This window comes from Haliotis rufescens, unplaced genomic scaffold, assembly GCF_023055435.1.
Source record: "Haliotis rufescens isolate VD_foot unplaced genomic scaffold, xgHalRufe1.0.p SCAF_6, whole genome shotgun sequence".
NCBI lineage: Eukaryota > Metazoa > Mollusca > Gastropoda > Lepetellida > Haliotidae > Haliotis > Haliotis rufescens.
The window spans coordinates 48,874,575-48,891,274 of record NW_025964334.1 but is presented as its reverse complement, the minus strand read 5'-3'; the positions used below and the strand labels follow the sequence as shown (position 1 = coordinate 48,891,274).

The following is a 16,700-nucleotide window of genomic DNA, read 5'->3' as shown; positions in this document are numbered from 1 at the left end:
AGTACTGTCCTCGGGCGAAGCCGGAATATGCGATTAATTCTTATTGTAATGAACTGTTTTGAATCTGAATTCAATAGGCTCTTTAATGGAGTGCAGAAATTTGACCTTTTTGTTTTTGTGGCGTCTGACTTTAACAGTTAGATGCCATGGACGCCCAGAGGCGGGGTAGACAGTCTGGAGTTAGGCATGTTCATGGTGTGCACATCTTGGATCTATAGTCTGGGATGGGCACTTGCTATTCAGACACGGGATGAAAAATCACCTGGAGATTAACTGCAGAAAAAGGGGCATAAGTATGGAATCCTAGAAGGGACATTATCGCGTTGTCGCGTTTTCACGCTTTCAAAAACAAGCAAAAAGTGTCAAAATCACCCAAAGCACGACAATGCGACAACGCGACATTTTGTCGCACTGTCGTGTTGTTGGATTGTCGGGCTTTTAATAATCTTTCTAATTTTACCAAAGGACGATAATGCGTTAACGCTACATTTTTCAATGTCAAAATAGTCGCGTTGTCGCATTGTCACCCCATCAAAAATGTGTGTACAAATCGTTAAAACAGGAGTTAAAATCCGCGACAACGCGACAATGTCCCTTCTAGGAATCCATACATAAAAGTACTTCAAAAGGACCAACTCTTTTCCAAAGTTTATTTCAATCTGACCTGGGTGTGTCAAATCCATGGGTTTAAACTTTGAAATGTATTTCAGTTTTGTCAGGGTGTGTCAGATTATTCGTGATTATTTTGGTGATACCTGCAGGGTATATGCTGAGAAACCAAGAGTCACAATCAAGGCAAATCAATGCCACAATCAGCGTATCCTGGCACAACCAAGGGCCAAAATCTGTGCAGTAGGGCGTGCATCATCTGGTTTGAAACAAGCCTCCTTATCAGATGTATGACGCACACAGATGTATGATGTATGATGTATGATGTATGAGGATGCGCACAGGAGTGTGGACATGGGATAGACTGGAATGCGGAAAGAACAGGACTATTTCTTAAATTATAATGATGTTCCAGTTACCTGGTTATGGAAACGTATTAGTGCCACATTCTTAAAAAAAACAATCGTCTACGTAGAAAATGATACTCGTATCTACGCAGAAGTTATTTTCATCTTTGCATATTACATTATAATCGTTCGTTTCGTTACTCAGACAGCGATATTGTCTTGTGAAGTTGCGACCCATGTTGGATATAATTTATACAAACATTTATATGTGAAATGATAGTTATTACTTAATAACTGTTAATGTATGTAAATGTTTGGGAGTATGTTTGTCGTTTATTTTTATTTGGTGTTTTTTAACTTTTTACGACAGTCAGATCATTTTGTGTTGTCAAACTATCAGGGCTAGAAAAAAATAAATTTCATTTAACAAATTTGCAGACTTGCACCTTCAGTGCCTCAAAGGATGATGACGAGTAAGAATTTGATATAATTTGTTTAGTCTGAGTGATTCTCAACCCTTCATATTCACGTTTTACCTCTGAAACCAAATTTCCGTAATGGAGAAATCATGAGAATCAACACATCCGAGTGATTTCTCCAACTTAAACCTTGTTATGCTTGATATATAATTTCAATGTTTGCATAATGACCTACGGTTGTGTCAGTTTTACTTGCACAAAATGCACGTTCAGAATGACCAGGGAAATCCTGACTCAGAATCAACTGCAACGACAATATCGTGACGTGACCATAAGGGTTTAACTTCAAAAGAGTAAATAATTTTTTTTTAACGAATTTTGAACAATTTGAAAAAGTCGACTTTGTAGTTAAGAGGGTTTGTTATCCTCCTCGCTGTCTACCAGACGTCCCACCCTCACGTTGTGGTTCGCGGCTGTTAAACTCAACAAATATTAATAGTTTTGAATTAAAGATGACTCTTTTAACAGTTCTTCTTAAATGGATGGCCAGCTTAGAAAACCAGCAAGTCAGAAAATATTTAGTTTCTGGTCAGAAACTTCGACACGTATCAAAGAAGAGCTATTATTTGGAATGTTATGAAAGTACAACAGAAGGGTACTCGGTGTTGTAGTAAGGGAACCCCTACTGTAATAAGGGTACCCGGTGTTATAGTTAGGGAACCCCTACTGTAATAAGGGTACCCGGTGTTGTAGCAAGGGAACCCCTACTGAAATAAGGGTACCCGTTTTTGTAGTTAGGGTACCCAAACTGTAATAAAGGTACTGGGTGCTGTAGGAAGGGAACCCCTACTGTAATAAGGGTACCTGGTGTTGTAGTAAGGGAACCCCTACTTTAATAAGGGCACCCAGGGTTGTAGTAAGGGAACCCCTACTGTAGTAAGGGTACCCGGTGTTGTAGCAAGGGAACCCCTACTGTAGTAAGGGAACCCAGTGTTGTAGTAAGGGAACCCGGTGTTGTAGGAAGGGTACCCCTACTGTAATAAGGGAACCCAGTGTTGTAGTAAGGGAACCCAGTGTTGTAGTAAGGGAACCCAGTGTTGTAGTAAGGGAACCCGGTGTTGTAGTAAGGGAACCTGGAGTTGTAGTAAGGGAACCCGGTGTTGTAGTAAGGGAACCTGGAGTTGTAGTAAGGGAACCCAGTGTTGTAGTAAGGGAACCCAGTGTTGTTGTAAGGGAACCCGGTGTTGTAGTAAGGGAACCCAGTGTTGTAGTAAGGGAACCCAGTGTTGTTGTAAGGGAACCCGGTGTTGTAGTAAGGGAACCCAGTGTTGTAGTAAGGGAACCCAGTGTTGTAGTAAGGGAACCCAGTGTTGTAGTATGGGAACCCAGTGTTGTAGTAAGGGAACCCAGTGTTGAAGTAAGGGAACCCAGTGTTGTAGTAAGGGAACCCAGTGTTGTAGTAAGGGAACCCAGTGTTGTAGTAAGGGAACCTGGAGTTGTAGTAAGGGAACCCAGTGTTGTAGTAAGGGAACCTGGAGTTGTAGTAAGGGAACCCAGTGTTGTAGTAAGGGAACCCAGTGTTGTAGTAAGGGAACCCAGTGTTGTAGTAAGGGAACCCAGTGTTGTAGTAAGGGAACCCGGTGTTGTAGTAAGGGAACCCAGTGTTGTTGTAAGGGAACCCAGTGTTGTAGTAAGGGAACCCAGTGTTGTAGTAAGGGAACCCAGTGTTGTAGTAAGGGAACCCAGTGTTGAAGTAAGGGAACCCAGTGTTGTTGTAAGGGAACCCAGTGTTGTAGTAAGGGAACCTGGAGTTGTAGTAAGGGAACCCAGTGTTGTAGTAAGGGAACCTGGAGTTGTAGTAAGGGAACCCAGTGTTGTAGTATGGGAACCCAGTGTTGTAGTAAGGGAACCCAGTGTTGAAGTAAGGGAACCCAGTGTTGTAGTAAGGGAACCCAGTGTTGTAGTCAGGGAACCCAGTGTTGTAGTAAGGGAACCTGGAGTTGTAGTAAGGGAACCCAGTGTTGTAGTAAGGGAACCTGGAGTTGTAGTAAGGGAACCCAGTGTTGTAGTAAGGGAACCCAGTGTTGTAGTAAGGGAACCCAGTGTTGTAGTAAGGGAACCCGGTGTTGTAGTAAGGGAACCCAGTGTTGTTGTAAGGGAACCCAGTGTTGTAGTAAGGGAACCCAGTGTTGTAGTAAGGGAACCCAGTGTTGTAGTAAGGGTACCCGGTGTTGTAGTAAGGGAACCCAGTGTTGTAGTAAGGGTACCCGGTGTTGTAGTAAGGGAACCCAGTGTTGAAGTAAGGGAACCCAGTGTTTTAGTAAGGGAACCCAGTGTTGTAGTAAGGGAACCCAGTGTTGTAGTAAGGGAACCTGGAGTTGTAGTAAGGGAACCTGGAGTTGTAGTAAGGGAACCTGGAGTTGTAGTAAGGGAACCCGGTGTTGTAGTAAGGGAACCCAGTGTTGTAGTAAGGGAACCCAGTGTTGTAGTAAGGGAACCCAGTGTTGTAGTAAGGGAACCCAGTGTTGAAGTAAGGGAACCCAGTGTTGTTGTAAGGGAACCCAGTGTTGTAGTAAGGGAACCTGGAGTTGTAGTAAGGGAACCCAGTGTTGTAGTAAGGGAACCTGGAGTTGTAGTAAGGGAACCCAGTGTTGTAGTAAGGGAACCCAGTGTTGTAGTAAGGGAACCCGGTGTTGTAGTAAGGGAACCCAGTGTTGTAGTAAGGGTACCCGGTGTTGTAGTAAGGGAACCCAGTGTTGTAGTAAGGGAACCCAGTGTTGAAGTAAGGGAACCCAGTGTTGTAGTAAGGGAACCCAGTGTTGAAGTAAGGGAACCCAGTATTTTAGTAAGGGAACCCGGTGTTGTAGTAAGGGAACCCGGTGTTGTAGTAAGGGAACCCAGTGTTGTTGTAAGGGAACCCAGTGTTGAAGTAAGGGAACCCAGTGTTGTAGTAAGGGAACCCAGTGTTGAAGTAAGGGAACCCGGTGTTGTAGTAAGGGAACCCAGTGTTGTAGTAAGGGAACCCAGTGTTCTAGTAAGGGAACCCAGTATTTTAGTAAGGGAACCCGGTGTTGTAGTAAGGGAACCCAGTGTTGAAGTAAGGGAACCCAGTGTTGTAGTAAGGGAACCCAGTGTTGAAGTAAGGGAACCCAGTGTTGTAGTAAGGGAACCCAGTGTTGAAGTAAGGGAACCCAGTGTTGTAGTAAGGGAACCCAGTGTTGTAGTAAGGGAACCCAGTGTTGTAGTAAGGGAACCCGGTATTGTAGTAAGGGAATCCAGTGTTGTAGTAAGGGAACCCGGTGTTGTAGTAAGGGAATCCAGTGTTAGAGTACCCAAGGCATTAGTTGTAGGAAGAAGGTACATATTCTTCTTCCGCGGACAAGAGTGAGTGAGTGAGTGAGTGAGTGAGTAAGTGAGTGAGATGATGTAAAGATGATTTGAGCAGCATAATGCGGAAAGGAAGGCGAAAGTAACTTTTGTGGAACCCACCGAGAAAACGGTGCAAAGGAAATAATCACAACTTTTGAAATGTTCCCTAATGATTTTCAACATGAGTCGATTTCAGCTCGTAAATGTAAAGTGGCGAAGAAACCTACTTCAATCGGTTCATGGTAACACTGTCTCGGTTGACGACAGGGCGAGCCTTGAGGTCCGCGACAGGCTGAGTCGAGGACGCGGGTCTATTATCCCCCCCAGCGCAGGACACATACGCCTCTGATGCCTCCATGAAATGTAAATTACAGAGGAACAGTGGGGAAAAAATGGAAAGTCAACCCTCTACATTTTTGTTGTAATACTCACAGCATGCCCCTCGTTATCCTCTGTATTACATAACTGACGGGCAATCATCTCAAGCTATGCAGGGACATCTCGCGGTGGCTCGGCCGACATACGGGATGGGTTTCACAGGGATCACTTTGGCGGAATCGGCTTGACGGGGAAGAGGGGGGTCGGGTGGATGGGTGTGAGGTTCAGCTTCAGAGGGATGGCCCGGCGGGTAGGGTGGATTGAGGAGGAGGGTGGATGGGTGTGAGGTCTAGCTTCAGAGGGATGGCCCGGCGGGTAGGGTGGATTGAGGAGGAGGGTTGATGGCAGTGAGGTCTAGCTTCAGAGGGATGGCCCGGTGGGGTAGGGTGGATTGAGGAGGAGGGTGGATGGGTGTGAGGTTGAGCTTCAGAGGGATGGCCCGGTGGGGTAGGGTGGATTGAGGAGGAGGGTGGATGGGTGTGAGGTTCAGCTTCAGAGGGATGGCCCGGCGGGTAGGGTGGATTGAGGAGGAGGGTGGATGGGTGTGAGGTCTAGCTTCAGAGGGATGGCCCGGCGGGTAGGGTGGATTGAGGAGGAGGGTTGATGGCAGTGAGGTCTAGCTTCAGAGGGATGGCCCGGTGGGGTAGGGTGGATTGAGGAGGAGGGTGGATGGGTGTGAGGTTGAGCTTCAGAGGGATGGCCCGGCGGGGTAGGGTGGATTGAGGAGGAGGGTGGATGGGTGTGAGGTCTAGCTTCAGAGGGATGGCCCGGCGGGGTAGGGTGGATTGAGGAGGAGGGTGGATGGGTGTGAGGTCTAGCTTCAGAGGGATGGCCCGGCGGGGTAGGGTGGATTGAGGAGGAGGGTGGATGGGTGTGAGGTCTAGCTTCAGAGGGATGGCCCGGCGGGGTAGGGTGGATTGAGGAGAAGGGTGGATGGGTGTGAGGTCTAGCTTCAGAGGGATGGCCCGGCGGGGTAGGGTGGATTGAGGAGAAGGGTGGATGGGTATGAGGTCTAGCTTCATAGGGATGGCCCGGCGGGGTAGGATGGATTGAGGAGGGGGTGGATGGGTATGAGGTCTAGCTTCAGAGGGATGGCCCGGCGGGGTAGGGTGGATTGAGGAGAAGGGTGGATGGGTGTGAGGTCTAGCTTCATAGGGATGGCCCGGCGGGGTAGGATGGATTGAGGAGGAGGGTGGATGGGTGTGAGGTTGAGCTTCATAGGGATGGCCCGGCGGGGTAGGGTGGATTGAGGAGGAAGGTGGATGGGTGTGAGGTTGAGCTTCAGAGGGATGGCCCGGTAGGGTAGGGTGGATTGAGGAGGAGGGTGGATGGGTGTGACGTCTAGCTTCAGATTGATGGCCCGTTGGGGAGGGTGGAGAAAATTTAGGAAAAACAAACAACGTGTTATTGTCGTGATTATTAATGAATTGTGTTGCTTTCGGACTCGTTTATAATCACATAAATCACTTTCAACGAATCGACATATAAGGAATCATCAAGGCGGTCGCAGCTTCCGGTTCATCCAACCTCAATACCCATTATCGACTAATCACAAATGGTCCAGTATTAAGCCCGGAGTAGCGGAAAGACATTCGGAATCCCTCGGAGTGAAGGGAAAAGCCACGAAGGTATCATCCGGCATGTCACGGTGTGGTACGAACGTTGACGACTGAGTGATCGCGCGGAGGATGGATGTTGACTTTAATGACTGCAGAGAACTTCCATCCATTTATTACACGATGATTATTTTTACATGACGTGTTTCCTGTAGAAGTATTTAATCAAGATGTTAAATCTGACATATATAAATGTTTCCCCTTCTTTGTGTGAAATATGCACAGGTATGCACGGATTGTGTTCCACTGTCGGCGGATGATATACAGAGGACAACAAGCTCTTTGTTGCCTAGAGAAATAGTTCCTTTGAAAATAGAAATTTACTTCTTCCTGTTTGGTTATTAAACCGACTTGATCAAAATATAAATATTTTTGACGGATGCAAAACATGGTTAATGTCTGATTTTTTAGTTTTTATTTATGCCTTCATTCAGAACTTTCTGGTATGATGTCATGGTGAACCCCGTTATTACGGTTTGTCAAGACTTCAAACACAATTTTCAGTAATGAATTTGGTCTGTTAACATATTTTGACACCGTAGTGCAAAAACAGGTGATCCCACAACCAGCGGTATGCAAATTGAAATCCCGGCTAGAGGCCGACCTGTAGCTGTGACGTCATAGTGGAGAGACGTCCGCCATTTTGTTTCGTTTACAGTGCAGTAATCTACATGACAGTGATTTTCCGTCATTCTCGGCGTATTAAGACAGAAATCTGGGTATTGTGTGGGCGTGGGGGTATACTAATTCATCAAAAAAAGTATCAACTGTCATTCCATGAAATTTCCAAGCGCAAAGGCCGGAGTGAGAAGGAAAGTTTGGATAAAGCGATGTCAGCCAGGAGGAAAATGGAAACCGACTGGACATGCCATTTTGTGATTCTCGCATTTTAAGGCATCAGTAAAAGATTGACTACCACAGAGTCAGGGGTGGCCAGTCGTCTAGGGCGCCGCAATTTGCTGTGTAGAGTTGTGTCCCTTGGGCGCGCCAGAAACCTGATATCGAGTTCGAATCCAGGTTCGCCGGATTATGAGTATGCTGGCGATGTACGCCCCACCCTTTTTATTCGAACACTTATCATACCAACTTGTCGGGGCGGTCGGGTATCCTAGTGGTTAAAGCGTTCGCTCGTCACGCCGAAGACCCGGGTTCGATTCCCGACATGGGTACAATGTGTGAAGCCCATTTCTGGTGTCCCCCGCCCTGATATTACTGGAATATTGCTAAAAGCGGCGTAAAACCATACTCGCTCACTCATACCAACCTGTCCCGCGTGTTGTTCCACTTGGAGACATGAGTATAGTTTGCAACCCGGTTTCTTAAACAGTCTAGGCGGTCGGGTAGCCTAGTGGTTAAAGCGTTCGCTCGTCACGCTGAAGACCCGGGTTCGATTCCCGACATGGGTACAATGTGTGAATCCCATTTCTGGTGTCCCCCGCCGTGATGTTGCTGGAATATTGCTAAAAGCGGCGTAAAACCATACTCACTCACTCTTAAACAGTCTGGACTACTCCGGATCCGATTCAATGTTAAGCAATTCGTGATATGGCTATATTCCCAAAAGCGGCATAAAACCTTACTCAATCACACATGCATTGTCCACGCAAGGGATGTAGCGTAATTCAAGCTACTGCTCTAGGGGGTCCGGTAGATCAGCTTGAGGGACGTATTTAATAACATCATCAGGTTTATTGCTTATATAAAAGGCTTGTATGATCAAGAACCAATTACAGAGTCACAAGAACGGTTTATTGGCTACAATGCTTGGTTTAACGATATTGCCTTTTTGTCAACTTTAGCTCAAGGATGCGTCTGAGGCAAAGACAGTAACCATAAGGGATTGGTTAAAAGGTTTACACCGTTATTAAAGGGGATATGTGTGCAGAACGGCGCCTGATATATCAATCATGCACGTCAGCGACCAACAAACGGGTTACTTGTTGGCGTAATGAAAAAGTTTATCAGTTTATCAATACATATGCATTGCCTGATTGAAACGCCGACAATGTCATCTTTAAAGAGATTAAGTCTTATAATGAGGTAATTCCATATCAAAATGATGGCGATAACGCCAATTTGCAAAGGTATCGCCAATGCCTAGTAATAGGGGTCTCTTAACATCGTCATTCGCTACAGGTGACTTTTCGATTCGCGTGACATCTTTTCAATAGGGGGAGCAAAACTGGCCAGGACAGATAGACGCGGTTCTCAAACCCTTCTTTGATGTCACCGCCCTCCGTGGCCATAGGGTAGATACAATTAACGTCTATGTGGACCGGTGATGAATGAGACTGTCACCCGTACAATAGTGACCGTGGATACAGTTTGCTACGGTAGCCGTCAGCCGACACCTTGACTAGTTTACAATCGCAGCGAGAGGCGGGTAGGACTCTCGCGTCATGTGGAAAACACTATCATGTGGAAATCAAAATTCTTGGGGAATTCCTCAAGCGGATTGATAAGTGTTGTATGACATGATTTGGTTTCTTTTGCATCAGTAGCCGTTCGGAATCAGATATCCCGATCCAATGATGAGTGCTATTCGCTCTCTCTCTCAATCTATGTGTAGGCGTATGTGTCTGTGTGTACTTTTATGTTTTGATGAGTATACGTGTACGCTGAATGCGCATAGGAGAATGAGATATGAGAGTGTGCGTGTGCGTGTGCGTGTGCGTGTGTATGTGCGTGTGCAAATGCGTTTACGTGCACGTAAATGGGAAACCTTAATGTATGCGCGCACGATAATTGATGGTGATGGTGATGATGATGATATGGCGATGATGATCATCATCATCATATAACGATGATGGTGACGACGACGACGACGATGGTGGTGATGATGATGATGATGATGATGATGATGATGATGATGATTTAACGAGCGCTTCCGGATTACCCGATTTGTGCGACGTGTAGGAGATGTACGTATATCCGTGCGAGTACGAGCGGTCCTACGCATACGAAGCCGAAACGAATACCATAACTCCGGTTGAGAGATTTAAAAAAATATTTTTTTTAGCTGTGCAATGTCCCTTTGAAACTGCTTCTCGGGACAAAACTATTTCAGATATTGCCTTTTGAATGTCAATATCCATTTCCAGCTTAAAAAACTTTATTCAGCGAAATATGTTGACATTAAAGCGTCCTTGCACATAAAATGAGAATACTTTAGATGCTATCTCATTCTGTGCTTTCATATAACAGGGCGTATTTCATATTCCCGTGTATTATATTGTGTTGTAAGCAGAGTCAATGGACTAATTCATGTACGTCCACCTGCCCCGCCTACAGCATTGTTGTGGTTGAGACTGACTGTCTGAATCGGAATTCAAAACAACAGGCTGTTGTTCTCAACGGAGGCGTCTTTCGAATATTAGGGAACAAATGTAAACAAAACACTGACGTTTATTTCAGTCAGGTCAGCCATGGCGTATCGTGTCAATCATTTGTCACGGCATTGCTGTGGGGACCAAGTCAAATTTATAAACATCAAACTTTACCCACGTGGGTCAAGATGACCTGAACAATTCCGCCATTCTATGAACCCGGGTTAAGTGGTGTGAATGTGACATTTGTTTATCTTAATGCAATGCGAAAACATGTACCTGTCTAGAAAACGATTCCGAAATCGCTTAATGGCTACTTAATGAAATATGAACGAATAAATCAAGTCACAAGGACAGGCGACATGTGAGTGACCCGGATGAAGAATGCTTTCTGTAACCCTGTGCGTGCTGCGGTCGACCATGGTCGACGTCAAGTACGAAATATTCGACACCTACATTTGTTTTGTGAATCTTTGTAAATCGTGTCATACAGTCGGTTTAATGGTAGTTGCAATAGCTAACTGACCTGTGGTCGAGGCACGATGCGAACAAATATGCACAAAAGGCATATATTTAATCTGACCGGACACATTTAATTTTTATGTCGTCCGTTATTGTCAGGAGAACTGGACCATATGTCCCATGCTTGTTGTAAAACTCGACTGCAGTGTACAACAGGTTCCGAGTTATTGTTTTTTTGGTGTGTTTTTTACAATATATATTATTGTTATTATTGTTCCCAGAGTTGTAAAGTAATCCAGTATTCTACTGAAATGACTAAAAAATGGAAAAATAAAGTAATATAGTATTCAGTTTTCAAGACACTTTTTCAGGCTGCAATACAATCATATACAATCATATACAATCATATACAGTGTCATATTTCAAAGTACAATGTGTGAAGCCCATTTCTGGTGTCTCCCGCATGGATATTGCTGGAATATTGCTACAAGCGGTGTAAAACCATACTCACTCACTCACTCATATTTCAAAATTATAAAGGTTACGACACACAATCAGAGGCAAACATGAAAATATTGAATTGAAGTATTGTACACTTGATGTGCTGAGATATGGTAAAGAGGGTGCCATCCCACCTCTCTAGGCATTCGGCATTCCTCTTAAGTTGTCTTGGCATCCAATTTAAGAATATCAGTGTACAGCTGGTAAAAGTATATTAGATTAGGATGTCCACACTGAATACATAACCATGCGTACTCATGATCCCAGAGGGGGTACGGGTGGCCCAGTCGTCTAAGGCGCCGCGATTCGCTGTGCAGAGTTGCGTCCCTTGGGCACGCCAGAAAACTATGATTGCGAGTTTGAAACCCGATTCGCCCCGATTATGTTTCTAGGTTTGTCAGCACCATACCCGTGTTCGTAGGTTTCACCGAAGTGGTAAACGTCTGACACCTGCATCACTTCGGGCTTTCCTCACACATTAAGCTGACACGCCACGATATAACTGGAGTACTGTTAAAAGCGGCGTTAAACCCAAATCACTCACTCACTCATGATCTTCGGGCCTAATATTATATTAATGCGTTACTCTTTGCAAAATAAAAAAGCGATAAATTTATTTATTTAAATATGGAGATACTGGTATCCGCGAAGCAATAAATTCATTGGCATCCTGCCTATTGCACTGCGGAGCATCCGGCGTACCAAAAGGCGATGGCATCCTTGGTGAAGTCTTTTCACAACCGGTATGCGTACACGGACATAAAGTGAGTGAGTGAGTTGGGTTTAACGCCGCATTAAGCATGATTCCAGTTATATTACTACGTATTAATGCGTTTCACCGTAATGTGGGAGGAAAGCCCGAAGTGATGCAGGTCTCAGACGTTTACAACTTCGGTGAAACCCACGAGCACAGGTATGGTGCTGACAAACTTAAACCTGGGATTAGAACCCACAATCATAGGTTTCCAGCGCCCCCAACTCTGCACAACGAATCGCGGCGCCTTAGACGACTGGGCCACCCGTACCCCAGCATATGAAGCAGCTAAAATACCTTCCATACGGAACTGTACCACGTGATCACAAGTACAAGTAGGGACTGGTTATCTGTTATAGGGGGGTTCAACATTATTAGACGATAGAAGATTTGAAGGAACCAGTTTTCACATTGGAATACCAACTTAAATTCCTAGTACAGCATTTACTAGTCTGACATGCTGGCCCTGAAACAAATATATCTACTACAGCCGATGCAAGTCAATGTTTTGTAAGTCTAGATTACTGCAGTATCTGAAAATGAAGAAAGTCTCTGGGCCCCTTTTTATTATATTTTACAACTATAAATTAACAACCGTTTTTTTCTGTAAAACATGTTCAGGTCAGAGACTAGATGTTAGTCTAAGCATTAACTTATGATTGTTTAATCTCCCAACTGCTAAAATAACTCAACACTTAGAACGGTGTGTTTAAGCAGTAGTTTTTGAGCGCAGTTTCTAGCAGCGGTCTAGTAATCATTTCATCATAATGCATCATTATTAAACTAATTCGGAAATTCATTGTCGTAAGCCAATATATAATCTGAAATACTGGATGCCGCTAGGCTACATTTAAAGCACATCGACGTAAATAGGTCAAGGACACTCATCTATCTCTAAGGATGTAGTACAACTGGTTATTTCAACGATATGTATAAATGGCTGCAAATGAACGCTGTCCGCTAGTGGTGTCAAAAGTTCACCCGAGAAACGGTAACAAGAACGTATTCTCTCTAAATGCTTGCCCCAACACTAAATATAACAATCTACACATACTATCTTCCTGATGACATGCCATAACACGCCAAAGGCTATCATTTGATTGGCTCCGTGAGATTTAATTAATTTGCTGCGGGATAGGTTTTACGCTGCGCGGGACTGAAATTGTTCTCAGTGACACGTTTGATTGATTGAGACATTAAGTAAACACTGCGCATGTCAGACGTGGTGGGTTGTGATGTCGGAATATTTCCTGATATTTTATTTCAAATTGATCTGGTGTTCTCAGCTCCATGTACGCTATTTTTACATGGAATTGGCTTCATCTGGAGATGGCGCACGGATGCGCTCCGAATTATCAAGTCAGACATCTTTATATCATGCGGTCAATCAAGGACTAGATAGTGCAGAATATGCGTCGAATTGGTAATTAGGTAAATAGCATCAGGAATGTTGGCCATATTTCATGAATTATGTTTAAATGCTGTTGACTTTGAACAGCAACTGACCCGTGAACAACCGGGTTAGAAAAGGTCTTCAGCAACTCATGCTTGTCGTAAAAGGCGACTATGCTTGTCATAAGAGGCGACTAATGGGATCAGGCTCGCTGACTTGTTTGATGCAAGTCATCGTATCCCAATTGCGTGGATCGATGCTCATGATGTCAATCACTGGGTTGTCTGGCCCAGACTCGATTATTTACAAACCGCCGTCGTACAGCTGGAATATTGCTGAGTACGGCGTTACACAAACAAACTGAACAGCAAATACTGAGACTTGGTTCATTTGCTATTCGTGCAGTTAGGAAATGGTGAAAAGTGAATGTTGTTTTACGATATTAGTAATATTTAAGCTATATTATGGCGGCGTGTAAATAATCTATTTTGGACCAAGCAAGCCAGTGGTTGATAGCATGAACACCGACCCACACCTCGGACCCCGACGGCGTGGACATTTCTCGTCATAACAATAACTGGATTGTCTGGTCAATGTGTCTGGAATGTTGCTGAGTGCGGCGTTAAACAACATACAAACAAACAAAACAACCGGTTGTGTTCGATGACACATACAATCAGCTATGTCACAGTCTAACCACAATTATAGTTGACTCTCCAAAAACGTATGGGTCACTTGGAACCTGCTCTGCCCTTTGATTCAAACGGTATTATCAAAGTTGGTTTGGTTAGTTGTTTTACGCCGCACTCAGCAATATTCCAGCTATATGACGGCGGTATGTAAATAATCGAGTCTGGACCAGACGGTCCTGTGACTAATATCATGAGTATCGATCCATGCAATTGGGATCGATAACATGCATCAACCTAGTCAGCGAGTCTGACCACCCGATCCCGTTAGTCGCCTCTTACGACAAGCATAGTCGCCTTGGTCAAGCATGGGGTTGCTGAAGACCTATTCTACTCCGGACCTTCACTGGTCTACGTTACAGGGCGGTTGGGTAGCCGAATGGTTAAAGCGTTCGCTCGTCACGCCGAAGACCTTGGTTCGATTCCCTACAATGTGTGAAGCCCATTTCTTGTGTCCATGTATTGCTGGAATAGTTCTAAAAGCGGCGTTAAACCATACTCACTTACCCACTCACTCCGCTACAGTGCTGCTTGGGAGAAATATCCGAATGAATGGATTCATATTGAAAAAAATAAAACTTATCCCCAGTGATCACGAATTACATTAATCCTGTGGTTTAAACGATTCGAGTGAAATCGTCAGTATCAGAAGAGTGAGTGAGTTGGGTTTAACGCCGCTTTTAACAGTATTCCAGTTATATCGCGGCGTGTCAGCTTAATGTGGGAGAAAAGCCCAAAGTGATGCAGGTCTCAGACGTTTACCACTTCGACGAAACCCGAGAGCACGGGTTTGGTGCTGACAAACCTAGAAACACAAACGGGGCGAACCGAGATTCGAACCAACAATCATAGGTTTCTGGCGTACCCAAGGGACGCAACTCTGCACAGCGAATCGCGGCGCCTTAGACGACTGGGCTACCCGTGCACCCAGTATCAGAAGAGAAGTCTGGAACGTGAGAGCGAAATTAGTTAGAAGTGAGTCGTACTTTCACATAATCAGTCGCCCCTTCCGTACGCATCATTATCGTCAAAGGAATTATCTCTACCTTTTCAGCCTGCAACGAGCAGCTCGATAAAACGCTAAGAAAAGAAGAACAGCCTTCTAATTTGAATACATGTTGTAAGTCCTGTGGGTAATATACTGCCACGAAACTGTAGAATTGCTGATGTGATGAGAGGCAATACCCACTCATGATGATCACTCCGACTGGTGTGTAACAACGCACATATTTCTGCTAAACCATATGAACGAGTTCAGCAAGATTAATTCCGGGGGTAGAATAGGTCATTAACAACCCACGCCGTAAAAGGCAACTATGCTTGTCATAAGAGGCAACTAATGGGATCAGGTGGTCCGGCTCGCTGACTTGGATCATGCGTGTCATCGAATCCCAACTGCGTAGATCTATGCTCATGATGCTAATCACTGGATTGTCTGGTCAAGATTCGTTTATTTATAGATCGCCGCCATAAAGCTGGAATATTGCTGAGTGTGGCGTTAAACAACAAACAAACAAACAAACAAACAAAGTGTTACAGTTTAGCAGACCTATTTGGTTTAACGCCACTTTTCAGTGATATCAATATTTCATTAATATCACGGTATGCCAGCTTAATGTGGGAGGAAAACCCGAAGTGGACCGACACGTCTACCATTTTGGTGAAACACACGAGATGACGCTGAGAAACCGACAATAATGGGATTCTAAGCCACGTTCATAGGATCCTAGCACGCGACTCGTGGCGCCTTGAACGACTGGGCCTGCCATGAAGTCACGAAAGTCAGTACCTAAACCAAACGAACAAAATATACTTTAAAAGGTCCTTGTTAAAATTTTCTGTACAAAATGATTGTTCCTCACCCACGTGGCAGTCATCCGGGGACCTGCACGAACTACCTCCCACCAGTTCCGTCGCTGCAGGTGGGGGACCGGGATACAGACCCCCGACATTTACCCCCCAAAATCCTCGACATTTATCCCCCTCGTATTTTCAATTCGTTACACAAATTTTTTGAAGGTGGAGCACATGTGACCCGGAAGTGATATAAGCGGCAGGTCATGCCCCGGCATGCTTTCCAGTCTCTAACGCAAAGTTTAGTGTTGTCGTCTGCTTGTTGATCTTTTGAGGCGGCCATCTTGAACATTTTTGTTCATTGTCTGGCCCTTCGCATACAACTGTATCCAATGAAGGAACAAGAGTTGCATTCTTTGTAGACAGAAGAAAAACACTGACCCTGAGACTTTTTAGGCTTTATGGCTTCTTATCATATTTTGAGAAAGTTTTTGATATTTGGTGGTATTGTCCATGGAACAAAGAGGTCAAAGAATGTGATTCACTTCCGGTTTGAGTAACACGAAAACAGGTGATCGCACACGCGCGGAAGTAAAACCACGTGGAAGGGTCGACACAAATTATATACACAAGGTTCATATAACAAGGAACGCAGGAGTGTCTTTGACAAAGTTTCATGAAAGACTAAATTTAGTTCGTGAAAATAATGGTCCCCTTAACCAGTTAATAAATCCGATCTCAGAAAGAACCCAGCATCGCCGCGCCAGACCCCCTTTCATCGCTACTGTGATCGCAAAGAACAAAGAGTTTTTCGGGACATTAAAGGAGCGATTAACTTGATTTGAAAGCTGAGCTCATTGTTTGAGGGTCACACATGATTTGATGGCAATACTGTTCGTATTGACTTGATAGGCCCGATGTCAACAACCATTAAGAGCATGCGGAATACGTACACTATCACATGATGTTGAACCATGGGTTCATTGCTGTTAACCTGACTTAACAAACTCATTTGTCAGTAAAAAAAGGTTTTGTTTCTTTGT

At 44.6% G+C, this 16,700-nt stretch overlaps 1 protein-coding gene across 1 annotated transcript; it reads right to left on the bottom strand.

The window, feature by feature from the left end:
- Positions 1 to 1,644: 1,644 nt before the first annotated feature.
- On the bottom strand, positions 1,645 to 5,102 carry LOC125374860. Its single transcript, XM_048386539.1, has 4 exons — positions 4,972 to 5,102; positions 3,748 to 3,999; positions 2,411 to 3,411; positions 1,645 to 1,679 (listed from the first exon to the last, which is right to left on the bottom strand). The coding sequence occupies exons 1-4, from the start codon at positions 5,100 to 5,102 to the stop codon at positions 1,645 to 1,647; spliced, it is 1,419 nt and encodes a 472-aa protein (XP_048242496.1).
- Positions 5,103 to 16,700: the final 11,598 nt, after the last annotated feature.